This window comes from Podarcis tiliguerta (genome assembly GCF_965153285.1).
Source record: "Podarcis tiliguerta genome assembly, chromosome: 12".
Lineage (NCBI taxonomy): Eukaryota > Metazoa > Chordata > Lepidosauria > Squamata > Lacertidae > Podarcis > Podarcis tiliguerta.
The window spans coordinates 1,308,026-1,333,825 of record NC_139545.1 but is presented as its reverse complement, the minus strand read 5'-3'; the positions used below and the strand labels follow the sequence as shown (position 1 = coordinate 1,333,825).

General features: G+C 43.6%; 1 protein-coding gene across 1 annotated transcript in view; it reads left to right on the top strand.

Annotated features, from left to right (window-relative positions):
* CNTNAP2 (contactin associated protein 2) overlaps positions 1–25,800 on the top strand; it is a 965,530-nt gene that overhangs the window by 656,184 nt on the left and 283,546 nt on the right. Inside the window, exon 11 of the mRNA XM_083407007.1 lies at positions 18,371–18,477. Coding sequence (XP_083263133.1) covers positions 18,371–18,477 — 107 coding nt within the window. The remainder of the gene's footprint in view (positions 1–18,370; positions 18,478–25,800) is intronic.

Sequence of the window (25,800 nt, the reverse complement as noted above, 5' to 3'; positions counted from 1 at the left end):
TGGTTGACCTTTTATTTTGCCCTACTGACTGGATGGGTCATAATGAGATTCAACCCTGGCCACCTGCCCATCAGACAGGAGGCGGTTGAGTTGCTGGACTGGGCTGCAGATGATTCCAGTATTGCACTAAAGCAATATAGATATACATTTGAGTTGGTTCTCAAGCACAGTTGTCTTTTCCCTCCTTAACCGCTTGGTTCCTGCCCAAGAACAGCGACCACACCGCCCCCTCTGCCTCAGAACGCAGCACAATGCCTCCACTGCCTGAGCCATCAACTCCCTTAGGAATGGCCATGGCTTTTCATTCCAGTTCCCTCCCACCTTGCTGGTGGGCGCAGTGCATCTGTGCATGCAGCGCAAGAAACTACCTTGCAGGTTGCAGTTGGTGGTTCTACCATAAGAGCCGGCCTGGGTGCTGCCAGCTGCCGCTGTCCCAGCTGAGGGGAAAGAGTAAGGCCTGGCAGTTTCCCAGCGGGTGTTGGCGCCATGAGCTCCCTTTCAGCTGTTGGGTGCCTGGCTAAACTGAGCACAAGAGGAGAAGAGGAGGAAGAGGGTGAGAAGGAGGCAGTGGGGGCACACAGAGCAGACAGAGCCCAGCCGGAGAGGTGACCAGCTGACTCGTGCGGCAGTGCAGCACCAAAAGACACATGTCCCAATTTTCAATCACAAAATGTTGGAGGGTATGTGCCTCATTTACGGTGTATGCATACTAGGCCATAGTCTGTCAGTACAAAAAGAAGTTGTAAGACCAATAAGTTGTGACATCTTGGTATTTTGTTCTAGGGAACGGCTACTTAACCTCCATTAACAGAAGTGATTGTTAATGTCGTTTTCATGTGTCAGAGATCCCTGTAAGGGGCAGTGTCTCAGTAAAAAATATGAGTTAGCATACAAAAATAAAGAAGAGTCTTGGTATAGAGGAGGAGGAGGTAAAAATAGCTTGCAATTATATCTAGCTGCCAGATATGTTATGGCTAGGCTTATCAAATCAGAACCGAATAAATCGATACATTTTCTTCTTAGGGGAGCAAATTCCGTATTTACTGCTGCTCTCCTGAAAGGTCAGGCAGCCCCGATGCGGCCTTTCACAACAGGAATCATCAACGAGAAACACAGTATTGGTTGATTTCTCTGATGAGCATAATGATGGATTTGCAAACCCACTAACAGTCACTGTTGCACAAACTACAGTTGAATCAAGTCCTTAATACAATCCCAGTCCTAAATAAGAGCATTTTGCTTCCACGAAGTTCTCGGTTTTACATTACGGTAACTTACCTTTTCTTTTATATCGTCATACATGCTGTAACATTTTCTGCACATCTCGTGCATGCTTAAATCTCATTTTTTTCATATACCACAGACTTTCAATTGAAAACTAGCAATAGCTCAATTTTTTCTTTCATGATTTTATGGCTTTTCTCCTCTTCTTTAGCTTGGAATTTCAGTAATCCATTTTATCAGCAGAGCGTCCTGACTTAAACTGTAGTTTGCATTCATCTGAGAATAATGCATTCTCATGTTTGCAAGAACTGTCATTATTTTGTAACCCACCCTTGCTTTTTCATTGAAATTTGTAGTATTTTTGTCCCAGGCCCTCATCATTCAGGGAAAACCTATTTAGCATCATTACATATTATATATATATATATATATATATATTGCTGAGAATAATTTGCCTCTGTAACTGGGAAAATTGCAATATAATTTCACAGCTCTTGCTTAGACATTATTTTGGTTTGGAGCTAGAATTTCTAAGTTACATCCTTGACACTACAAATAATGGATTAGCATCACATTTAAATGTGACCCATCTTTATGAGGCTGGAGGTTCAACATAAACATTTTTAGAAGTTTATTAAATGTAAAGCTGCTTTTAACAATAGAATTTTGTTATCTTCTAAATTTTAGGAAGGAATTTTAGGACTTATTATTTGGTACTGATGGGGAAAGTTTCAATTAGCAATAATAGTGCCTTGGATTAACCTCATTGGCAAGTATAATATTCTAAAGCCTTTTAAATATATTTGTGGGAGAGGGTATTGTTTTGTTGTTTCTGTCTTAGCTATTTATCTGTCCTTTTATCTTGTATTTTTATCTTGTGAACTGAACTGAGATCTTTTGATGAAGGGCAGTGTATAAATCTAATAAAATAAAATAAATGAGAAATAGCCCGTGACCACAGAACCCAGTCAGATGGGCAGAATATAAGACATAAATTATGATTATAAATTACTATAGATTCACCTTTGGATACAGACTCAATAGATAAAATATATCTCATAGTTTCCTTGTGTGTTTTTTGGAAAGCGCCTGCGGTTCAAAAAAAAAGTTCTTACAGGTGCTCTTTGTTATGCATAGCATACTTTTAACATATGCTTGTGTACATAAATAAAGAAAACAAATTAATTTTATATGATTGCACTGTCGTGCTGTAGAAACTCAGTGATGGGAGAAGCAAAATTGTGCTGATAAAGCTATTAGTGTGTGTGTGTGTGTGTGTGTGTGTGTGTGTGTCTGTATGTGGGTATAAATATAGATATAGTTGCAATTTTCAATGTTACAATTTCTTACAGATTTTACTGTGATGCTGAAATTGTGGATGGAATAAATGTAAAGTGAAAGAATGCCCCTTGCTTACAAAACATAAAATAAATTAGCAAGCTGTATTCATTGTTATCTGCACAGAAACCCTAAAAACTACCGTAGTCTTCCGGTTTTCAGCAGCTGGTATTCAGAAGCCTTGCTGCCTCCAACTGTGGAGGCACATAATTAACAGGTGGTCATGGGTTTACCAAATTTCACATTTTATTTCCACACCTGAAATATATGCAATCATGTAGACCCCTGTCCACTTCTGAATGGGTCTTACAATGTCACCTGGTCTTATCAAGTGTCTGGTTTCTCTGATTTAATTAGCACTGTATTAATTTATTGATAAGTTCTTCATTTTTAGTGTTTGGGGATTAATTACTCCAGTCTCAAGACTCAGAAGTGGCGGGGGGGGGACACGTACATTTCTCTCTCTCTCTCTCTCTCTCTCTCTCTCTCTCTCTCTCACACACACACACACACACACACACACTTCAGCAGTGTGATGCTTCAAGGCAATTAGTTAGAAAATGTTCAGCAGAAAATGAGTTGTTTATAGCTTACTCTACATATCTAGTTTCAGCAACTGAAAATAACTGGTGGTGAGAAAAGCATTTCATGTATAAATGGAGAACTGTAACTGAAATGCAGCCCTACCACCAGTTTGTTGGAGAATTGTTGATTTTAAACCTTATTGGTGGAGCTGGGTCCTCATTGTGCTGCAATTTATATGGGGTTCTGTTACAAGATGGAAAGACAATAAAATGTGAAAAATATTAGGGCTTGTGATCAATACTATTAAGGTTGAATACAGGACGTGATGCTTCTGCAGTGGCATTTCTTAGCCCTTATCTGGGTCTTGGCAACCATAAAGCCACTGACCTTGTTCCAGCCGTAGTCACAAAGAAGGTGTTGCACGTGAGACACAAATAAATGCTGACAGTCGCAGAGAACCTTTTGTGAATCTCTGTAAACCCCAGCAATACAAAAAAAGTTGGCTGTTGTTGTTTTGTGCTGCTTGAGAATTAGTTTTCCTTCTTAATTCAGTTTTCCATTGCTATTCAACTAGGTTTTATGCAGAATAGACCCACTGAAATGTTAGTCATGTTTATTAATTTCAGTGGGTCTTCTCTGCAGAAATCTTAGTTGAACATCACCTTTCTTGGGTTGACTGTCTTTGTGGCTTTCTCATCCTCAAGTGGTGACTGCTAATTCTTCAGTGGCCCCCATTCCGTGGAGGCAGGAGGGGGCACAGAGATGCAAGAGCAGCCAGCAGGAGTTAGAAGGTTGCCACCCCATTTCCTGAAAAGCTTTGGTAGATGGTGGGGCTGGCCTGCCAGAGGAGAGGCTAAACATGCATGGGAGAGGATGGCAGAGGAGGAAAGTTGACAGAGTCCCAGCTTGGTTTGGGGTGCAAGGCATCTCTCTCTTGAAAGTGATTGGCAGCAAGGGGGCATGGGGGGCAGTATTTTTCTGTCTCCATCATAGACAGTAGCTGTGACAGGGCTTAAAAAATTATTAAGAGGTGGCAAATTGGCCTTCTAGGTTGGGTGGCACACCTCCTGCCCACATCACTTCTTTTTTGGCATTATTCTAGCCTTGATCCATTTCATGGTCATCCTGGAATAGGACAGTGTTGGGAACTGGCCTTTCTAGAGAGATATGCTGTCTGTCTGTCTGTCTGTCTGTCTGTCTGTCTGTCTGTCTCAGATTCTGAGGAAAGCAGAGTGGCCACAGGCAGTCCAGTCCTCCAAGCATCCTATCAGGGTAAAGACATAGCTTGGGCAGTGGCGGATCTTGAGGTCTCACATTTCAGTGGCACCCTGTGCAAGGCCGAAATTCGATGCCCCTCCGCCTCTTGTGCTCCATCTTAAACCATAGTTGCGGCATCCCCACCAAGGCTCCGCACCCAGCACAACCGAACCAGTCTCGCTTCCCTAAACCTGCCTCTGGCTCAGGCCCTGTTTGGCTAGGAAGCCAGAGTTTTATATACAGGGAACTCCCTGTTTATGCATGTGCAAGGCATGCATGATTGGCCGCATGCACATGGCTACAAACCCGGAAGTGGTGTGAAAAAGGGCAAAAACGGCCCTAAAATCGTGTGAAAATGGCAAATAGGGCACATGAACAGTGTCTAGCAATCCTATGAGGCTTTGCAAGTTCAATCCCTTGCACTAATAATAATAATAATAATAATAATAATAATAATAATAATAAAATTTATTTATATCCCGCCCTCCCCAGCCGAAGCCGGGCTCAGGGCGGCTAACAACAATAAAACAGTACAAAAGTACAGCACAAACAACACTCTAAAATCATTCATTATAAAATTAATTAATTCAAGCCACTGGCAACCATTGGGCCAGAGCTCCGCGAAGATTGCCGAGGGAGGGAGTCAGCCTGTGCCCTGGCCAAAGGCCTGGTGGAACAGCTCTGTCTTGCAGGCCCTGCGGAACGATGTCAAGTCCCGCAGAGCCCTGGTCTCTTGTGACAGAGTGTTCCACCAGATTGGAGCCACGGGCGAAAAAGCCCTGGCTCTAGTTGAGGCCAGCCTAACTTCTCTGTGGCCTGGGACCTTCAAGATGTTTTTATGTGAAGACCGTAAGTTTCTCTGTGGGGCATACCAGGAGAGGCGGTCCCGTAGGTACGAGGATCTTGGCCGTATAGGGCTTTAAAGGTTAAAACCAGCACCTTAAACCTGATCCTGTACTCCACCGGGAGCCAGTGCAGCTGGTATAGCACCGGATGAATGTGATCTCGCAGCAAAGACCCCGTAAGGAGTCTCGCTGCAGCATTCTGCATCCGCTGGAGTTTCTGGGTCAGTCTCAAGGGCAGCCCCACGTAGAGCGAGTTACAATAATCCAGTCTGGAGGTGACCGTCGTGTGGATCACAGTGGCTAGGTCAGGGCGAGAGGGGTAAGGAGCCAACTGCTTAGCTTGCCGGAGATGGAAAATGCCGCCTTTGTTGTAGCTGCAATCTGCGCCTCCATGGAAAGGGAGGTGTCGAAGATTACATCCAAACTCTTAACGGACGGTGCTGGCACTAATTGTGCCGCCGCAAGAGATGGGAGTTGCCCCACCAATCCCATATCGTCCCATCCCAGCCACAGGACCTCTGTCTTCGAAGGATTTAACTTCAACCGGCTCCCACGTAACCATCCAGCCACAGCTTCCAAACATCTGGTCAGTGTGTCTGGGGCCGAGTCAGGATGGCCATCCATCAACAGATAGAGTTGGGTGTCATCAGCTAACCTTTGAAGCCTGTGGAGAGTTTAAGTTTGAGCAAGGAGGTTTGGAGGGAGTGATTCAAAGGTGTTCCCAAAACACTTAACCCCCACGTGAATGGGTAGTTGCCTGTATATTGAATGCAATTGTATGATTCGCTCTCCCCCATCAGGTACATTATGGCGAGGGTTGCCATCATGAGTTCACAACAAAATTTGCAGACCATGTAACTCCATGGCAGAGCATCCATTTTGCATGTGGAAGGTCCCGGGTTCGATCCCTTGGTCTGCAGGTGGGGCAGGAAAAAATCCTGTCTGAAACCTGGAGAGCGCCTGCCAGCCAGTGTAGACCACACTGTGACCGATGGACCATCTGGCCAACTCAGTGTAAGGCAGCGTTTATGTTCCTATGGGTTTCTTTCTCATTCAGATTAACTCTTCAAGATGCTTAGCAGCTTTAAAGACCATGATTTAGTGCAAACAATCAATATTAAACTATGCAGTGATATTTTGTTAAGCAGTTTTCTTTTTTGGGCATGTGCCTAAACAGGGAAGGATGTCAAGATGTTATTAAGAATGTTTTCTGGTGAGGTGATGTTATAAACTGTTTGAGATGGAAGGAATAATGAAATACTTATAATTTGTAAAGAAAAGTGCCATCATCTAGTAATTTTGAGGTGGTTTGGAATATTTGTACATTTTATTTCCCTAACATTAGATAAGATACATTAGCAAGTATCTTATCTATTTGTCTGATGCACCAATCTGCTCCTTATTTGCCCTGTATCATCTACCTGACAAATCTAATGTGCACTGTGTAAAAAGGTTTCATTGTCAAATCATGCTTTATTCCCTGGAAATACTGAGAAATGTAGTTCTGTGGGAGGGCCTAGAAATCTCTGACAGAATTCATGGCACCTAATGTAAAAACCAGTATCAGTATTTTGTAAAATAATATCTGCCTTACTGCAGTGTGTGACACTGGCAAACCATAGCAGATGCTCTTGAAAAAGGTTGGGCCAACAGGGGCTGGGGCAGAGGGGCGGAGCTGCTTTCTTGGCACTGCTGCCAGTGACCTGAACAGGGCAGAGTGGTAGCAAGGTCAGGACTGTGAGGAAGCACTGGAGGAGCACTGCATTGGCTCCAGCAGAGCATCCCCACAGCCCTGGCCTTGTCGCCCCCCGCTCTGCTCCTGCCACAGTGCTGGTGCCGCAAGGGTGCGCCTCAGCTCCACAACACACCAGCTGCTACAGAGATGGACAGGGCAGTGTCTGCGCTTTTGGCAGGTTGCTGTGGAACCCTCTGAAATCATTACTGCTCCATCTTCTGGTTCCTGATCTAATCACCTGTTGAATGGCTGTGAAGAACCTTGAGATTTTAACTGTCCTTTGCAGGTAGTACTTTAAACTCCACCTAGCTCTGAACAGCCTTTCTATTTCCCCTGCAGTTCTCCCCCCCCCCCCCAAAAAAAAGTTGAAATAGTCACAACACAGTCTGCTCAGAAGCATCTCTTCACTCCCCTGTCTCTGGGACAAGATTCATAGTTAACCATCCACTTGTCATTTTGTTATACTTTCTCAAAAATACTCTGTTTCTGGAAAGCTCTGGTCCCTTTTGTTCCTCTAGATATCTCACATTGGCATAGAAATGCCGATATGTGTCTTTTGGTGAATGTGCTAGTTTCTGGGACAGCTGTACCAGACAAATAGTAGCCTGTCCTTCAACAGAATAGAGCTGCAGCTGCAGTACAAAACAGCCCCCAACACATTTGAGCTCAGTTCCCTGGAGTTGTTTTTGTTCCAGAAGGCCTTATTCCTTGAACATGGAGTGTGGCTCCGTGGGCATGTCCTGAGAAAATATGATACTAAAATGTTCCGTAAAATGAAAAGGTAATATTTGATAAAGCTGATGGAATAAACTTGGTGAGAGAAGAAATTGTGTAAATAAGAAATCTGTAGATAATAATCTCATCAAACAACATAAAAAGATGTTCACCTGGCATCTCCCCTGTGACCTCACATTTAACAAATCACTCAAAATGCAGAGGGTGGAGTTAAAAATCAACTTCCTGCTTCAGTTTTAAGTAATTCACCAGGTATATTGCGACTCCAGGGAAGATGTAACGGAACTTATTTTGTATTACAGTGGTATCTCAGGTTACATACGTTTCAGGTTACAGACTCCGCTAACCCAGAAATAGTGCTTCAGGTTAAGAACTTTGCTTCAGGATGAGAACAGAAATCGTGCTCCGGCGGCGTGGCAGCAGCAGGAGGCCCCATTAGCTAAAGTGGTGCTTCAGGTTAAGAACAGTTTCAGGTTAAGAACTGACCTCCGGAACGAATTAAGTACTTAACCTGAGGTACCACTGTATATCCAATGAATCTCTGCTAGAGCTGCCTTAGGGCTTCTCCACCCTTCTTTTCTCCCATTCCTTCCCCCCAGGAAAACTGTTCTTTAGTGCTCAGTCAGAGCAAACAGCAATCAGGTTTTCTACAGTTTGACGTTTGTTCCAATTTAGAGCTAAAGAGTGGCGTTTCCTGGGAAAGGCGCAGAGCAAGGGGGAAACCACTTGGACTCATGCCTAGAAAGGTTGGGGCAAGCAGGAAACTGCCTGGGCCTCTGCTTGCTAGGCACGGGACCAGCAGAAGTGGGTGAGCCCTTAGACAGCAACCAGGGCACAATTTTAGCAACAAAAATGTTTTTGTTGGCTCCAACAAATGACAACAAAGTGTCTATAGCCCCAAGCGAATGGGCAGGTAAAATTTTAATTGCCTCAAAATGAGTTACCATAGAGTATTTTCACAAAAACCAAGTCCTAAGTATTTAAATGAATGACACTACTAGATTGTATAGCCACCTGGGACCTATTTTTCCTCATAATAGACCCATTTTTCTATGTACCGTAGTTTTGATGAACACACATTTTTGCAAGCAATTTAATACAACACATTATTATATCTTATTTCAATGAACATGTGCATATGTATGAATATATTGTTGGCTATTTGCAGTTTAGTAGCGCTGCAGAGAGCTTGCTGGGGAGACCACGCATTAAAAGGGGACTCAAAAATAACTTAAACAAGGTTTTAATAACAAAAACAAAAACTCCTTTTACACTAAATACATCAACAAGCATGACCCAACCACCAACCCATCCCCCAGGGTAATGGGAGAGCTAGGTGCTGCTCCTTATATACTACACCCAATTGCTGACACAGCTTAATCAATACAACTCAGCAGCACCTGCTGTGTTTCACAGCTGTAAAGCTGGGTCTTGTTATTTTGCTCTGGCCTTTGCTCTGGCCCCTTAAAGACATACACATCGGGTGGAACAATGATGAACCTTTCCATTTAAAGAAACCATTCAACATATATAACATGTATATATTATATTTTATAAAAGCATATATTTATATTTTATTGAATGTATCATTTGCATATATTATACATTACATTATATGCATAGACTACCACCAAGTAAATGAATTTTTGTACATCTGTGAATTTTGTGGGATTGCCATGTGGGAATCACAAATGGAGCCAGTTCACCTTCAGGCAAACTTAATCAGATCTCTCCGCCATTCCTGCCTGGCGCTTTGCCGCAAGCAAACCTCTTTAATAAGACTTGCTGCTCATGTGTAGACTATTTTTCACAAGTCAAACAATTGTGTTTACTTCATAATTAAACTTGCATATATTACATATTGCAGCAATGGGTGGATCTTATAGAATTCTATGCTGGCCCCAGTCAAGCAACTAGTGGCTTCTTGTCACAGAAGTCTGCACCTCAGATATAAATTACACCACAAGATGTGGTGATGGTCACCAACTGTGATGGCTTTAAAAGGGAATTTGGCATCTTCATGCAGGAGGAGGTTGTTGATGGCTACAAGCCATGAGGCACCATTCTGTGGGGGCAACAGTGGTAAAGGGCAATTGGGTTGATGGTGGCTTCCCCAAAGGTGACCAGTGCTAGACTAAAGGAATCTTTGGTCTGATGGAGCCAGGCTCTTCTTAAGTTCTTGAATCTTGTCCCTTACGACTGTTGTTTTGGCTGCCAATTCTTGAGCAGCACCTCCTCATCCTTGTCATTCCATCTTCTCCCCATGGTTACAACCTTTTATCCCCCCTCCCCAAATCTTCCATTGCACCCTTAGTGTCTGTCATGGTTAAACTAGCTTACCAGTTCAGTCATTATTATTATTATTATTATTATTATTATTATTATTATTATCCAGTCTCAAATCTACCATTCTTAGGCAAGGTGACTGAGCGAGTGGTTGCTGAACAACTCCAAGCACGCCTGGAAAAAGCGGACCTTTTGGATCCCTTCCAACCAGAATTCAGGCCTCACCATGGGACTGAAACTGCCTTGGTCGCGCTGGTTGATGATCTCCGGCGGGCTAGGGACAAAGGTGAGAGCTATTTCCTAGTTCTGCTGGATCTCTCAGTGGCTTTTGACACCATCAACCATAACATCCTTCTGGACTGTCTAGAGGGGCTGGGAGCTGGGGGCACTGTTATACGGTGGTTCCGCTCCTTTCTCCTGGGCTGTGTCCAGAAAGAGGTGTTGGGGGATGAGTGTTCAGACCCCTGGGATCCCACTTGTAGGGTGACTCAGGGTTCCGTCCTCTCCCCCATGCTTTTTAATATCTATATGAAGCCGCTGGGAGAGATCATCAGGGGGTTTGAGCTGGGTGTTGATCAGTATGCAGATGACACCCAGCTCTACCTCTCCTTTAAATCAGAACCAGTGAAGGCGGTGAAGGTCCTGTGTGAGTGCCTGGAGGCGGTTGGAGGATGGATGGTGGCTAACAGATTGAGGTTGAATCCTGACAAGACAGAAGGACTGTTTTGAGGGGACAGGGGGCGGGTGGTGGTGGTGGACTCCCTGGTCCTGAATGGGGTAACTGTGCCCCTGAAGGACCAGGTGCACAGCCTGGGAGTCATTTTGGACTCATAGCTGTCCATGGAGGTGCAGGTTAATTCTGTGTCCAGAGCGGCTGTCTACCAGCTCCACCTGGTACGCAGGCTAAGACCCTACCTGAAGGCAGCCCTGTTCAGGGAAGTTTTTAATATTTAATGCTATACTGTTTTTAACACTTGATTGCGAGCTGCCCAGAGTGGCTGGGGAAACTCAGCCAGATGGGCGGGGTACAAATAATAAATTATTACTTAGACCCCGCCCATCTGGCTGGGCCCCCCCAGCCACTCTAGGCGGCTTCCAACAGGATATTTAAAACACAATAAACATCAAACATTAAAAACTTCCCTAAATAGGGCTGCCATCTAAAAGTCAGATATTTCCTTGACATCTGATATGAGAACACTCCACAGGGCAGGCGCCACTACCAAGAAAGCCCTCTGTCTGGTTCCCTGTAACCTCGCTTCTTGCAGTGAGGTAACCGCCAGAAGGCCCTCAGAGCTGGACCTCAATGTCCAGTGTCCTCAGGGTAAAGGATTATTGGCCTCGTTTATCAGGAAGCAGTCACAGAGTATGCTCAAATGGTTCAGTAAGTTATCGTTCACCAGTGCAAGAAACACTCAATTTTCAGGAAACAGCAGACAAAGGGGGGGGGAGGAGGAAGGGCAGGAAAAGAGGTGGATGCCTCATAGCTCTTTGTGATGAAGTAGAGGAGGGAGGCTGTGAGATGGTGAGATGCTGCTGTGTTTCTGTTAATTCACTGGTCATTTGATCTGTCAATTCCGTAGCTGTTTTCATAACTTCATGGCCATTTCATTCCTGCGAATTTTGTGACTGGTTTTATATCCCATAGTTACTTTCATATCATCTTGTAGTGGGCACAATTCCCCCCCCCCCCCAATGTGCTCGTTGTTTATGGTACTTAACTCACCTTCTTCAGGTACCTCTGTGGGTGGGTGTTTGTAATTTTCAAGCAGATATGTTTTGTTCTCCTCATTTTTAAACTTACTCTCACACAAGAATCAAACCTGTCCAAACTTTATTGTGCTTGAACAGCAATGAACAGCTTTAGTAATAAATAAATTTCCTCCCATCCCCATATCCCATCCCTCTCAGACCCACCTGCACGTCTGCAATCCTGACCATGTCTGTTCTCAAGTAAGTCCCATTCAGTTCAATAGGACTTACTTCCAGCCCTGTCAGTCTGAGGGGGAAGCCCAGAAACTGAAGGGAAAGAAAGAGTGGTGTGTGCCAGCTCACTCTTCAATCCTAACCAGGTCAGCCCCAAAGTCTTACTGAGTTCAGGTGGGCAGGGTGAGGACAGGAGTGCAGCCTCCCTTTCCGAGAAAGGTAGGGAGAGGGGAAGGTATTGAAGAGAGGAAGGGGGAGGCTTGTGCCAGTTGAAGGAAGGCAGAAGGAGACGGGGAACCAGAAAACTAGTGAAGGGAAGGTGGGGGAAGACTAGGAATCTGAAAGCCCCAGAGAGAGAGGCTGCTGAATGGCTGCATCAGCAAAGACAAAGATGGTTTGGTTAGCATCAGAAACTTCCCTTTTCCCCAACCCACCTTTGCGTCTTTAGCACCCAGCTTGATGAAGAGCTTTGAGCAACTCTAAAGCAACTCCCCCTCCCCCCCTCCAGCATGCACTGCAGCAATAAAATAGGAGACACACAAGGCAAAGGCAGACCAGGAAGACAAAATGGATTGGCTAATCAGCACCCCATGGAGAAGTTCAAAGGAAAGGTGGAGAGATTTCAGCAGCTCTTCAGATCAGATTTAACATAAAAAATGTTAAGGCAAAGCACGCAGTCATCAAACACTAACAGAATTTGGGGGGGGGGGAGTAAAAAGAAAAGCGGGGGAGGAAAAAAGATCAGATCATTCACTAAAGCAATGACTGCTTCAGTAAGGGACTTCACTGTGCAATATTTCAGTATAAAGTTTGAAAATAGGGAATATCACCATCAACCCTAGTACTGACGCCTGATGGTGATGGACCCACCACCAACCCATATCTCCTTGTCCCAACTTCACTTTGCGATGGATGACTGCAAGCCACCTACCTGCCTTTTAAAACGTCTAGTTTGTGCCCAATGCAGAAAAACCCAATGCATGAGCCCAATGCAGAAAAACTCTGCGGAAGCCTTGAAGAAAACATTGCATGGCAGCTGCCTCACAGTTGCCTCTTGCAGATTGTGCCCCCCCCCCAGGTAACACTGCTTCTGCCATCCCCAGTGAGGTCAAAAAGAGGAGCCCCACCTGGTGGCATTGCTTTGAGGACACTTGAAGATGCAGCCTGCTCTGATATAATGTAGGGATGTGTGGGCTTCTCATCTTCTGCTCCTTTTCCCCTCCTCCCCTCCTCCCGCCAAGCTCAATTAGGAGGAGGACATGTGTGCCAATGAACTCCTGAGCTTTGTTGAAACACAAACACAATGTTAGTATGTGAATCAAATTCAGAAACAGATTTGGGTCAAGTCTCAATAATGGAAAACCACAAAAAAAATGCATTTGGCCTTTATAGAAGCTAATGCAGCGCTCGGTTTGCATCACTGAGCTACTGCAGCACTTACAGTGGGTCTGAGCAACTTGAGAGCCCCATCAGGCCTGAGATGTTGGCAACTGTCAGAGAGGACTGAAGGAGCAGGAGGTTCCTGCTTCTAGAACCCTGGAGGCTCCTGACACCCAGAAGTTGAACAAGCGCACTCGCCCGACGGCCATCATTCTCAAGACGCTGTACCAAGTTGTAGCTGAGCACAAAGGAACAGTTCCTGAAGGGACTGTGGCACAAGACAACTCTTGGTTACAGCTCGTGATCTGCCTAGAGAGATCTTACCCCCACGCCTGGCTTGGCAATATGCTGAGCTGCACAGGGCAACAGCAAAACAACCAGGGAGGATCAAACCGGATGTGATCTCTTGCCACCTTTCTGGGAGCCTGCCCCTTTCCTTCTTCACACTTGACTATGGTTTGGCTTAGTGTTGTTGTGCGCAAAAAGACGATTGCAGCCTGATGGGTGCTTGACAACCTCCTTTGTTGGCTGCCATACACAGCTGGCAACCTTCAAGTGGCCTGGGGGGGTCACAGATTGTCCAGATAAGAGAGCTTTTAGTGGCAATATCTACTTTGTGGAAATATATTTTCTGACAATAGGGGCAAAGAGCTTTATTTGTTATCTGGCAATGCATCCGTTTTCTACTCCATAGTACAGTGGTACCTCGGGTTGGGAACTTAATTTGTTCTGGAGGTCTGTTCTTAACCTGAAACTGTTCTTAACCTGAAGCACCACTTTAGCTAATGGGGCCTCCTGCTGCCACTGCACCGGCAGAGCACGATTTCTGTTCTCATCCTGAAGCAAAGTTCTTAACCCGAGGTACTATTTCTGAGTTACCAGAGTCTGTAACCTGAAGCGTATGTAACCTGAAGCCTCTGTAACCCGAGGTACCACTGTATTATGCATCTCAAAGAAAAATGGGAGTTGCCAACTAATTTCTGGAATAATATTTTAATCAACGGTTTTATTGGAGGATATTCAAGCAACTCTTCCATGGCAAATAGTTACTGAGAAATGAGTGCAAAATGGCAGCCTTCTAGAGAGCCCTCTGTTTCCTCCAAGGCATTTCATTAGCTGTTAGTCAAATATATACAAGCCATATGTTGAAGGGAAAAGCTAGCATTTATTTGGCTCTGATTCAGCAATCTCTTGTAGGCTATTGTGGGGACACCAGAAGCATTCAGATAAGTATAGGTTTAATTTTTATTGCCTTCCATCTCATCATTTCCTTGATTGGTGGGAGGTCTCCTAATCTTTTCTCAATATAATACCTCACGATTGTGGTTCCCAAATTGTGTTGGGTGAAAAAGAAACTCAACATGAAAGGAAAATGGATCAGGAAATATAGCAACTGTACGGAGCCAGGATACAGTGAAATTTAATAAAGGGGCAACAAATTGGTTCTTTGAAATGAGGTTTCAAAGCACACTGCAACAAGAGAAAAGTAATAGTTTCCAAAGCAAAAAAGTATTATGGTAATTCCTGTTTTAAAAAGAATCTTTGATAGAAAGGCGACCAGTCAAACTTGAAGGTTTGAAATCTCATTTTGTTGATCTCAAGAAATAAATATATGTCCTCCTGTAATTTTTCCATTTTGTATTCATGTCTGTTCTTCCTTTTCTTGTGCATTACCTCAACATGCTGACAAGAGGTATTTGCTAGAATGTACAGGAGGGGAGTATAGAAAGTTATAATGGTTAGAAGTTGCTGTAAGTTTTTTATGATATTTTTAGTCAGTGCTATTTTTCTAGAAAAGGAGGTGCCAGAACTCGCCATGAACGCCTCTCTTCTAATGGCAATGGAGCCCATCTGAGACATGCTGGAACTGAGTTCCAGTGAGTTCCAGCTGAAAAAGCCCTGTTTTTAGTGATGGGCAAACTCAATTCAGGCATAGTTCTGTATTTTTTAGCTTTCTCAGTGAGCCTTCAAGAGAAAAGCTTGACTATTTCTGAGGCTTCAACCCCAACTCCTAATGCTGGGGCATGAGCAATATTGCAATCTATATGCACCTTACTGTATTGCCTCCTGGGAATTGTAGTTCCCAGAACCAGACATGGCTGAGCTCTTCTAGAGATACCTTAGGGTTTATCCACCCTTCTCTCTTTTTTAAAAAATAATATTTATTAAGGATTTTATAGTTACAGAAGAAAAAAAAGGAAAAAGACAATAGAAAGAAAATTAAAGAATACATCAAAAAAAGGGGAAAAAACAATACATCAACACAACAGTAAAAAGCAAAAACATTTAAAAACACACCCATTTTCCATATCTTTATCTTTCAATGACTTATTTCCTCGACCTCCTCCCACCTCCCATTTTTGTATTCCAGTTAATAATTAAATCAGCAAATCCTTTCCATCTTCCACTGCATTCTATCATTTAGTTGTCTTAATTTATTTTAACCTTATTTTACCATCAAAAATCTTAAAGTTTATCTATATTTAAGTCCTTATCATATTTCTACTAAAGTCATATAATTTCATTCCACCATTTCCCAACATCCCTTAATTATGCTATATTGCACTAAATAAAATTTTAAAAATTTTCTCAATCTTTTTCCACCATCTCTTCTCCCTGGTTTCAGATTTTGTCAGTCTTTTCTATCGATTCCATATAGTCCATCAACCTGGTGCTCTTCTATCCGAGGCTCTTAACTCATCTCCCTGTCCTGTCTGCAGATTTCTTTTAATGCCAAAGATTAAGTCCCAAAGGGTTTCCATCTTAGCAGCTCCTTGATTCCATCTCAACACGTTGGCCCATACTCCATATTCGAAGCTGTAATCCAAAAGATGTTCCAGGACATACTCCAAAGGCCGTTTGAGACTAGAGGGCTCCGCATCTCCAATCTCTCCCTCAGTGCCTCCATACAAAAAACTGCCCATTTTCCCTTCCTCAGTCCACCCTTCTCTTATACCATTGCTTTCTCCTGGGGAAAACTGCTCTATAGTGTCCAGACTATAGTGTTCTATAGTCTATAGTGTTCAGACAGGAATTTGGGGTTTCTCCAGATTGATGTATGCTCCGATTTAGCACTAAAGAGTGGGTTTTCTCTGGGAAAGGAGTGGAGCAAGGGGTAAAGCGTTCAGAACCTGTGCCTAGAAAGTACAGGTCAAGCGGAAAACCACTCAGACTCCTGCGGTCTAGGCACCGGCAAGCACAAGTGTGGGAAAGCCCTTCCACACCAAAAACAGAAGCGACTGGAAGCAAGAGAGCCTTATGATGGGTCAGCAGCAACAGTTGCAAGAAACAATGAGAAAGTTGTCCGAAGAGAATGCAGATATTCACCCAGTAAATGGCTGTCTGGTGAACTGATCTGCTTATGGGCTTCAGAACAGTCAATAAGTGTTTCACTAGGAGTAAGGGGGGAATATTCATGAATACTGGTGCAGATGGCTTTTGGTTTGAATAATATCACATTAATCATAAAACGTGTCATAAAGCAAAGTAAGGGGCTAACATTAAAGAATACACGTTTCCCCAGTTTATAACGCACAGCTTCTGGCTCAGAATATTAAACAAGATTCTTCACATCCACATTGAATGGGCAGGTTCATGTGGGCTCATGCACAAAAGTTATTGAATAGATAATTGCAAACTTTAATAATATCCCTGGGGAGTGTGCTTTATTCTTCCGGAAATCCCGAGGCACTTAGTTCTTAATACTAGATGTAGAAGTCCAGTCCAGAGACTTTGGTCCTCGGCACCATCACCCGTGGGAGTGCAGCACAGAAGCAGTGCAGATGAAAGCTGGGGAGTAGACTGAAATCACGTCCCAAACCTCCCAGCTTGAGAAGGAAAGGTAGAGGAGAGAATCCACTACCAGGGAAGTCCAACAACATCTGGAGGACCACAGGTCCCCACTTTTTGACCTCCAGTATCAGTATGGCTCTGAAGACCAGGTGCTCTGAAAACCCAGGTATCACAAGTGGGACACTGAGCTCCTGTCATGCCCAGAGACATCCATTTGGCCACCACGAGAATTGAATGCCAGATCAGGTAGGCCTTTGGGCTGATCCAACAGGACTCTTCTTGTATTCTTCATCACACAGACCCAGAGCACTGTTCTGCATGGCCTGGCAGCCTGTCCAACAGCTGGTGGCTGGTGAGGGGTTGGCATGCAAAATGGAAGGAGACTACTGAAGGCAGGTTGCCCAGGGCTACTCAAAACTTGGAGCTGGGCCTATAGATGAGGCATGCAAAGAGATAGATTGGGGTGTTAAATCTCTTTGTCCTCTCAGCAGCTTTCAGTACTGTTGACCACGTGATGAAGGGCAGGGTGTAAATTTATGGCCATCTTGGCTGCTCCCTGCATTACAGGCCTTTTTCTACCAGGTCTGGGAGGGCGGGGCCCAGTCTGACTCCAGTTACAAAAGTTACTGAGCTACAAAAGTGGAGACTGCTCTTGGGCTCTAGTACAGTGGTACCTCAGGTTACATACACTTCAGTTAGAGACTCTGCTAACCCAGAAATACCTTGGGTTAAGAACTTTGCTTCAGGATGAGAACAGAAATTGTGCTCCAGCGGTGCGACGGCAGCAGGAGGCCCCATTAGCTAAAGTGGTGCTTCAGGTTAAGAACAATTTCAGGTTAAGAACTGACCTGCGGAATGAATTAAGTTCTTAACCTGAGGTACCTCTGTATTGTTTAGGGCTTGCTGTTGGGGGTAGTTGTTGCTGTTATTATTATTTTTTATCTTTATTTTGGATCTCTTTATGATTTATGTGGAAATTGCTCACTTTGGTTCTATACTTTTTGATGTGTGAGTTATTGTTGATGACCTTGTGTTATGTTATGTGTTATCTATATTTATAAAATAGCTGATTTATACTATTAGTTATGGATGTGACCTGTAAAAATGTAATGGAGATAAGCAAGTGTAGCCCATTGCCGTCGCTTTCCCCTCCCTGTTTCCGAATGCCTTCTGCACCTGCAGCCTTTCATCATGTATTATATTAATCCACCTAAATGTAATGAGGCTGAATTGCCATGCTGTGCTGTTGGGCTGTCCCGAAATGGAGCCCCTCCTTCATCCTGATGTGCTTCTTTGCCTCTCCCTCTCTCTCGCCCCCCCCCCCCAGGTGTGTGCCCAATCACTGTGAGCACGGAGGCAAGTGCACCCAGACGTGGGACAGCTTCTCTTGCAACTGTGATGCAACCCGATACAGTGGAGCCACGTGCCATAACTGTAAGTGATGCCTGGAGTCTCAGCTGACTTCAAGTGGTAAAATGTGCATAATGTTTCAGTTAGTATCTTACTTCATTTTCTTAATGCTAAGCATCTCAGAGAAGAAAGTTAAAACATGCATATTTTTCTTCCATTCCTGAGGGGAGTATGTGTATTTGAAACGTGCTCAACCAGCATAACTTTTATTATACTAAATTCGTCTGATTTTGTTCCTAATGCAAAATTTCTTGTCACTTCACCAAATGAGAATGCAAAACTATCTATACAATAAAGGGTTATTCTCTATTTTCTCTATTTTCTTGGAAAGGTTTTTAATGAAACTTTAGTGAGAGGGTATAGAGAAATTCTGAGTCATCTTGCATGTCACACTTCTGATTGTTTTACTTATATATCAAATGTCTTTTTAGGAAACTGTTGCCAGATAATGAAACTTCCAAAAAATTCCTTTAAAATGATATAGAATATGATAACCATATAAAAATGAAAAATGAGTCTGTAGGTTGACATTTTCATGGAATTACTGGCACGGTCTAGTCATTGTTGAAACCACTATTAAGTTAAAAGCACTAAAAATATCTCCCTCTGAAATCAGTGAAACTTAAAACTGCTTCACATTTGCAAAAATGTTTCCAGTGCTATTGCATCTTAAGTGATCTTACAGTTTTCTCAAAAGAAAAAGGAAAGAATGATCCACACTTATGGCCACAATCCAGAGCAAAACTAAACATTCTTAAGTCTATTTAGTTTAGTGGGTCTTTGTCAATTTAAACTGATTTTTTAAAAAAAATTGTAAGAAAGTAAGAGTTGACACAGTCCTAAATGTGACCAATCAGAAATAATTATATTAAATACAGTTGACCTTACCACCAAATCAGTGGGAAAGTCACATTGAGCTCAGTGGGGGTTGGTTTTAGGTTGGCAGGCAAAGGGTTGCCCTGCAGGCCTCTCTCCTTAAGTGCATCCTGCACAGCCGCCCCATTCTAAGTGGGACGCCTGGCCTCTGATCCCAGTCCCGGGTGTCCCATTGTGGCTCCCATGCTCTGGCCGTGCCCCAGCACAGGACCAAAAGACTGGGGTTCTGCTGTCCCTCCCAGCTGGCTCACACCTGGGGGGGGGGCAGAAAACAGAAGCAAAACCTACCTTGTCCCTGCCCCCATGCATCATCACTCTTCCTTCTCCTCCGGTCGCAGCACTTCCGGAAGCTGGTTTCTGGAAGTACACCTGAGGCGCTGGCAGAGGAGGAGGAGGTCTGAGGGGGAGAGGAGCAGGTGGGGGATGGGCAGGGGCAAGTGCAGAAATGGAATTTCAGCACATTTCAAATTTTACAAATCCTTCTCCCTAAGAGCAAAACCTTTCAAATGGTATATTTTGTACCATCTACGATAACTGCTGGGCTCATTGCCTGGTATGAACTACGTGTGATTTAGCATTCCAGAAATCCATTCCAGAAGCATTCCAATAACGACACTGTTTAAATGCTGGTGAGGAAAGACCACAGGAAGAGCATCATGGCCTCTGAAATTGCTTTATTACCCAAGGGGAAGGCACTCCCAGTAGCTCTGCGTATTTCACTCAAGACATTTTCACCTATCTTCAATGGATAAAATATAAGAAAATTGAAATGGTTGTTCTGCTTGCAGTGTTAGAAAAGGAATTTAGAGGCCAGTGTCCTGTTTTCTCGCCTCCTGCTGCTGCAATAAAGCCTCCGGAATGGCAAAAGTCTGGCTCATCAAGGGATAAGTAGCCACTGCAATGTTTACTCTCCTAATTCTTCCAGAATTTCAGACTAATGTCAGTCAGTCAGTCATATGGAGGATTTTATTTCATTTTTACAATGAGTCTAAAAACAGTTTCCTGCTGTTTGGGAAACAAAATCCCTTTCCAAAGTCAGACTTACCTGAAATGTTTCAGCTTCATAACAGCACTTTGGTAAAAGAAATCTTGTGACACTTTTCTTTTTTCTCTGAGCCTTTAAGCCAGAAGAAGCTTTCCAGGCCATGTTATCTTACAAGCTTAAGATCCAGGAGCAGTTTTCTAAAACAGATCATGCTCCCTCTAGAGAAATTGGTGTCTGGGCCTGAATGTGGCAGTGTTCTGCAATTTTTAACCTCTAAGCTAGGTAACTCTGTTTTCGTAGAACTGTAGAGTTGGAAGTGGTCCTGAGGGTCATCTAGTCCAACTCTCCATGGGGGCTCAAACCACCAACCTTCTGGTCAATTGTCTGATGCAATGACCCACTGTGCATGGTACTTTAAAAAGGGAAGTTTCAAAAAGTATGATCCAGTCCAAAGCCCTGACCTGGTAGGATGTGTGCACAGCAGTTGGGTTGACACATGTGCAGCCCCACTAATATTATCAGCAATATCTTTGATCCAGCTGTTTGGGGGAGAAGAGAGTGGGGGGCACTAAATATATCCTCTGCTCCCCCTCCTGATCATCAGTCTGGGTTGCTTGCAAATAGCCCCAGCAGCTGCATTCAGGCATGAATCTCATACAGACTGTTCCTCATCAGTCTTGGGATTTGAATTTGAGAGCCTGCTTTCTTCTCACCAGAGATGAGAAGTTTTCAGATGTGGGGAACATCCTGGAGCGAGGAACTACTACTATGCCCAGACACCACATAAGAACCTTGAAGGCTGGCCCTCAGGACATCGGGTCAGCTAAACCTCCCTAATTTTATTTAATTCTGAGATTAGGATGTATTGCAACTGAGGTGAATCTATCTGCCAATTAATTTTCACCTAGAACATGAATTGACTGTTGGCATAAGAAGAGACATTAATGAACAGGCTGAAAAATAATACAAAAGTCTCTCTTAATTATTTGTGATTAAGAAAGATTATAAATGGATAAGGATGCTCTAGCTGTCTATCCAGAGACAAATACAAGTTTTCAAGACAGAGACTGTCAAGGTGGAGCCTAACAGAACCCAAAATGGCAAAGATACCATTGAACACACACCAGAAAATTATTGGATGAGCAACTGAAAAAGCTCAGAGCGGAGATGCATAACATGATGGTGAACAAAAATGGATCAGAGAAAGATCAGAGCAAAGAATAAGCAGGACCTGGGGGGGGGGGGATACTGATCAAGATCTGCCTGAGCAAGAGAGTGGAAAGGAAAAGCAGGAGGCGGCAGGTGATGAAATGGGAAGGACCTTCACACAGGTGCCTGGAAGAGGGAAACGGACAAATGTTGGAGTTGCGGGGCTGGAGGAGTGGAATGAAACCACTGACAGAGACATTAAGGAACATCTTGAGATGGCAAAGACAGAGCTGAGAGAGAAAGGATCCTCAGCTAATTTAGAGAGGGGGAACCACCAAGCCTAGAAAAAGAATGGAAGAAGCCAAAATGGAAGGAACATTTTTTCTAAATTAGGACGGGAAATCTTGGCCAAGAGGAAATGGGTTTGGAAGATACGGAGCTGGGTACAAATTAATGAATATACAACAAGTAAATAACTATGGATTGTTATTCTAATAATGGATGTTGGAATTTATTGGAGATAAAATTGTCAAACCAGACTGGCGAAAATCTATTTTCAGGGCTGGAGTCAGGCATAGGTCACCAACAAAACGATGAATCACCTGAGGCCAATGAAGTTAACTCTTTAGTCAAGGAAACAAAGCACAGCTCAGGCCTTGTGGGGCCAGCGACTCTTTCCAGGAGGTCTCGCCCTGATGGAGCGGTTGCGAGGACTGGGGGTGCCTGTCTTCCCAGTACCCACCAGGACTCCTCCTCTCCAGGCTGTTTCCCATGCAGTCTTAGGCTGTGTCTGCCCCTTTCATTCCTCAGTGTGTTCTAGGGGGAGACCAGAGGGGAGGGGAGCTGGTCTCAGCAGGAGGGGGAGATCTTTGTATCCCAGTGGTGTCCCACAATCATAGCTCTGCAAACTCCTCAAGGATTAAAAGCAGTAAGTCACGGGTCATAAAATGGCTGGGAGTGGGAACATGTGTACTGTATATATATAGAGAGAGAGATTTCTGAAAGTAGATTTGCACTGCAAGCCTTGAAGTTAACTAGTTAGCTTTTTGCAACTTCAGAGAATCCTGCACCACCAGGAGTCAGTTAACAGGATGAAATGCAAACAGATGATGTGTTGCTTGATTTTGCTCATTTAAGATATGGCTTGCACAAACATTCTGCCCTTGTTTCAATGTGATTAAAATGCTAAGAGAGAAAATACACCGATCCAGCCTCCAAATGTCAACTCCATTTGGTGCCCTAGGTGCCTAATGAGCTTTGATGATTTTTCTCCTAAAATGTAAATCTTTACCCTATTAGGAAAGAATACTCTAGAGTGATTTTAAGGGGAAAAATTGGATCACATCCTCTATTCACTGCACATTATAATTAGAATGGACAATGGGCTAATTGTGATACTACTTTAAAATCATAGCCAGATTTGATCATCAGGAAAACAACAATGTATAAACAACATAGACTATAATTTGCATGCTGGAGCTCTTTAGACTCCTGCAGGTTTCCTATCGATTACTTTGCACCATTTGGGATTCCACTCCGTACACAGTGAAACAATTACGTAGGAAACTACAAAAATGCCTTTATCAATTTTAAACTTTTTATAAATAAAATTACACAACTTAACATTTTTTTCATATGCAAAGTGCTGTCATGGCACTCAAAACACACATGCACTACAGTCCATACCTTTGAAACAGAAAAGGCTGCAATTCATTTAATAGCAATGAGGCTGCTGTGCTCTATATGCAAGAAAAAACTAAAAGGCATAATATATAAGGATAATACATGAAAGACTTTGTGGACAAAGACAATCTGGAGACAGTAAAGTCTGCAAAATGTCTAGCATCTGGCATTAAACAAAGGGCCGCAACGGCGCTTTCTGAGTTTTAATTTGTATTATCTTGTGTTTTGGAATTTTACCTACTCTGTTACACTTTAGGTTTGATATATTCCACATATAAATGACAATAAATGGTGAATGATGCAAATGAATTGCTGTCTATCTTCCTGTCCTAAGGAGAGCAAAGTCATCTGTTTCGTAGCCATGAAAACAAAACGTGGGTTCTTGGACTTCCAGCCTGATATAATACCTCGGACAATGTGTGGCCTCTGATATTATGGACATCAGGAAAGAAGAATTATTTGAGTTTGTTTTTCAGAGTAGACTGGAACATTTTCATCAAGAGAACGCAGCTGCACAAAGATGACCAGGCTGCTCCTAAGGATGGGCAGTCACCTCTGTTTTGGTTTCTTTTAGTTTTTCATTTTTCCAATGTTCAGTTCTCCACATTTCCACATCAATTTGCAAATTATCTTATGGCAAGCCTTAATGAACATTCATAAGCATTTTTTTGTTGTTGTTGTTTAGTCGTTCAGTCGTGTCCGACTCTTCGTGGCCCCATGGACCAGAGCACGCCAGGCACTCCTGTCTTCCACTGCCACCCGCAGTTTGGTCAGATTCATGTTTGTAGCTCCGAGAACACTGTCTAACCATCTCGTCCTCTGTCGTCCCCTTCTCCTTGTGCCCTCCATCTTTCCCAACATCAGGGTCTTTTCCAGTGAGTCTTCTCTTCTCATGAGATGGCCAAAGTATTGGAGCCTCAGCTTCACGATCTGTCCTTCAGTGAGCACTCAGGGCTGATTTCCTTAAGAATGGATGCATTTGATCTTCTTGCAGTCCATGGGACTCTCAAGAGTTTCCTCCAGCACCATAATTCAAAAGCATCAATTCTTCGGCGATCAGCCTTCTTTATGGTCCAGCTCTCACTTCCATACATCACTACTGGGAAAACCATGGCTTTTACTATACGGACCTTTGTTGGCAAGGTGATGTCTCTGCTTTGTAAGATGCTGTCTACTTTTGCCATCGCCTTTCTCCTAAGAAGCAGGCGTCTCTTAATTTCGTGGCTGCTGTCACCATCTGCAGTGATCATGGAGCCCAAGAAAGTAAAATCTCTCACTGCCTCCATTTCCTCCCCTTCTATTTGCCAGGAGGTGATGGGACCAGTGGCCATGATCTTCGTTTTTTTGATGTTGAGCTTCAGACCATATTTTGCGCTCTCCTCTTTCACCCTCAATAAAAGGTTCTTTAATTCCTCCTCACTTTCTGCCATCAAGGTTGTGTCATCTGCATATCTGAGGTTGTTGATATTTCTTCCATCCCGGCTAGGGATTCATCCAGCCCAGCCTTTCGCATGATGAATTCTGCATATAAGTTAAATAAGCAGGGAGACAAATTACAGCCTTGTCGTACTCCTTTCCCAATTTTGAACCAATCAGTTGTTCCATATCCAGTTCTAACTGTAGCTTCTTGTTCCACATAGAGATTTCTCAGGAGACAGATGAGGTGATCAGGCACTCCCATTTCTTTAAGAACTTGCCATAGTCTGCTGTGGTCGACACAGTCAAAGGCTTTTGCATAGTCAATGAAGCAGAAGTAGATTTCTTTCTGGAACTCTCTAGCTTTCTCCATAATCCAGCGCATGTTTGCAATTTGGTCTCTGGTTCCTCTGCCTCTCCTAAATCCAGCTTGCACTTCTGGGAGTTCTCGGTCCACATACTGCTTGAGCCTTCCTTGAAGAATTTTAAGCATAACCTTGCTAGCGTGTGAAATGAGTGCAATTGTGCGGTAGTTGGAGCATTCTTTAGCACTGCCCTTCTTTGGGATTGGGATGTAGACTGACCTTCTCCAATCCTCTGGCCACTGCTGAGTTTTCCAAACTTGCTGGCATATTGAGTGTAGCACCTTAACAGCATCATCTTTTAAAATTTTAAATAGTTCAGCTGGAATACCATCACTTCCACTGGCCTTGTTATTTGTAATGCTTTCTAAGGCCCATTTGACTTCACTCTCCAGGATGTCTGGCTCAAGGTCAGCAACCACACTGCCTGGGGTGTACGAGGCATCCATATCTTTCTGGTATAATTCCTCTGTGTATTCTTGCCACCTCTTCTTGATGTCTTCTGCTTCTGTTAGGTCCTTACCACTTTTGTCCTTTATTATGGTAATCTTTGAACGAAATGTTCCTTTCATAGCTCCAATTTTCTTGAACAGATCTCTGGTTCTTCCCATTCTGTTGTTTTCCTCTATTTCTTTGCATTGCTCATTTAAGAAGGCCTTCTTGTCTCTCCTTGCTATTTTTTGGAATTCTGCATTCAATTTCCTGTATCTTCTCTGTCTCCCTCGCATTTTGTTTGCCTTCTCTCCCCCGCTATTTGTAAGGCCTCATTGGACAGCCACTTTGCTTTCTTGCATTTCCTTTTCATTGGGATGGTTTTCGTTGCTGCCTCCTGTATAATGTTTCGAGCCTCCATCCATAGTTCTTCAGGCACTCTGT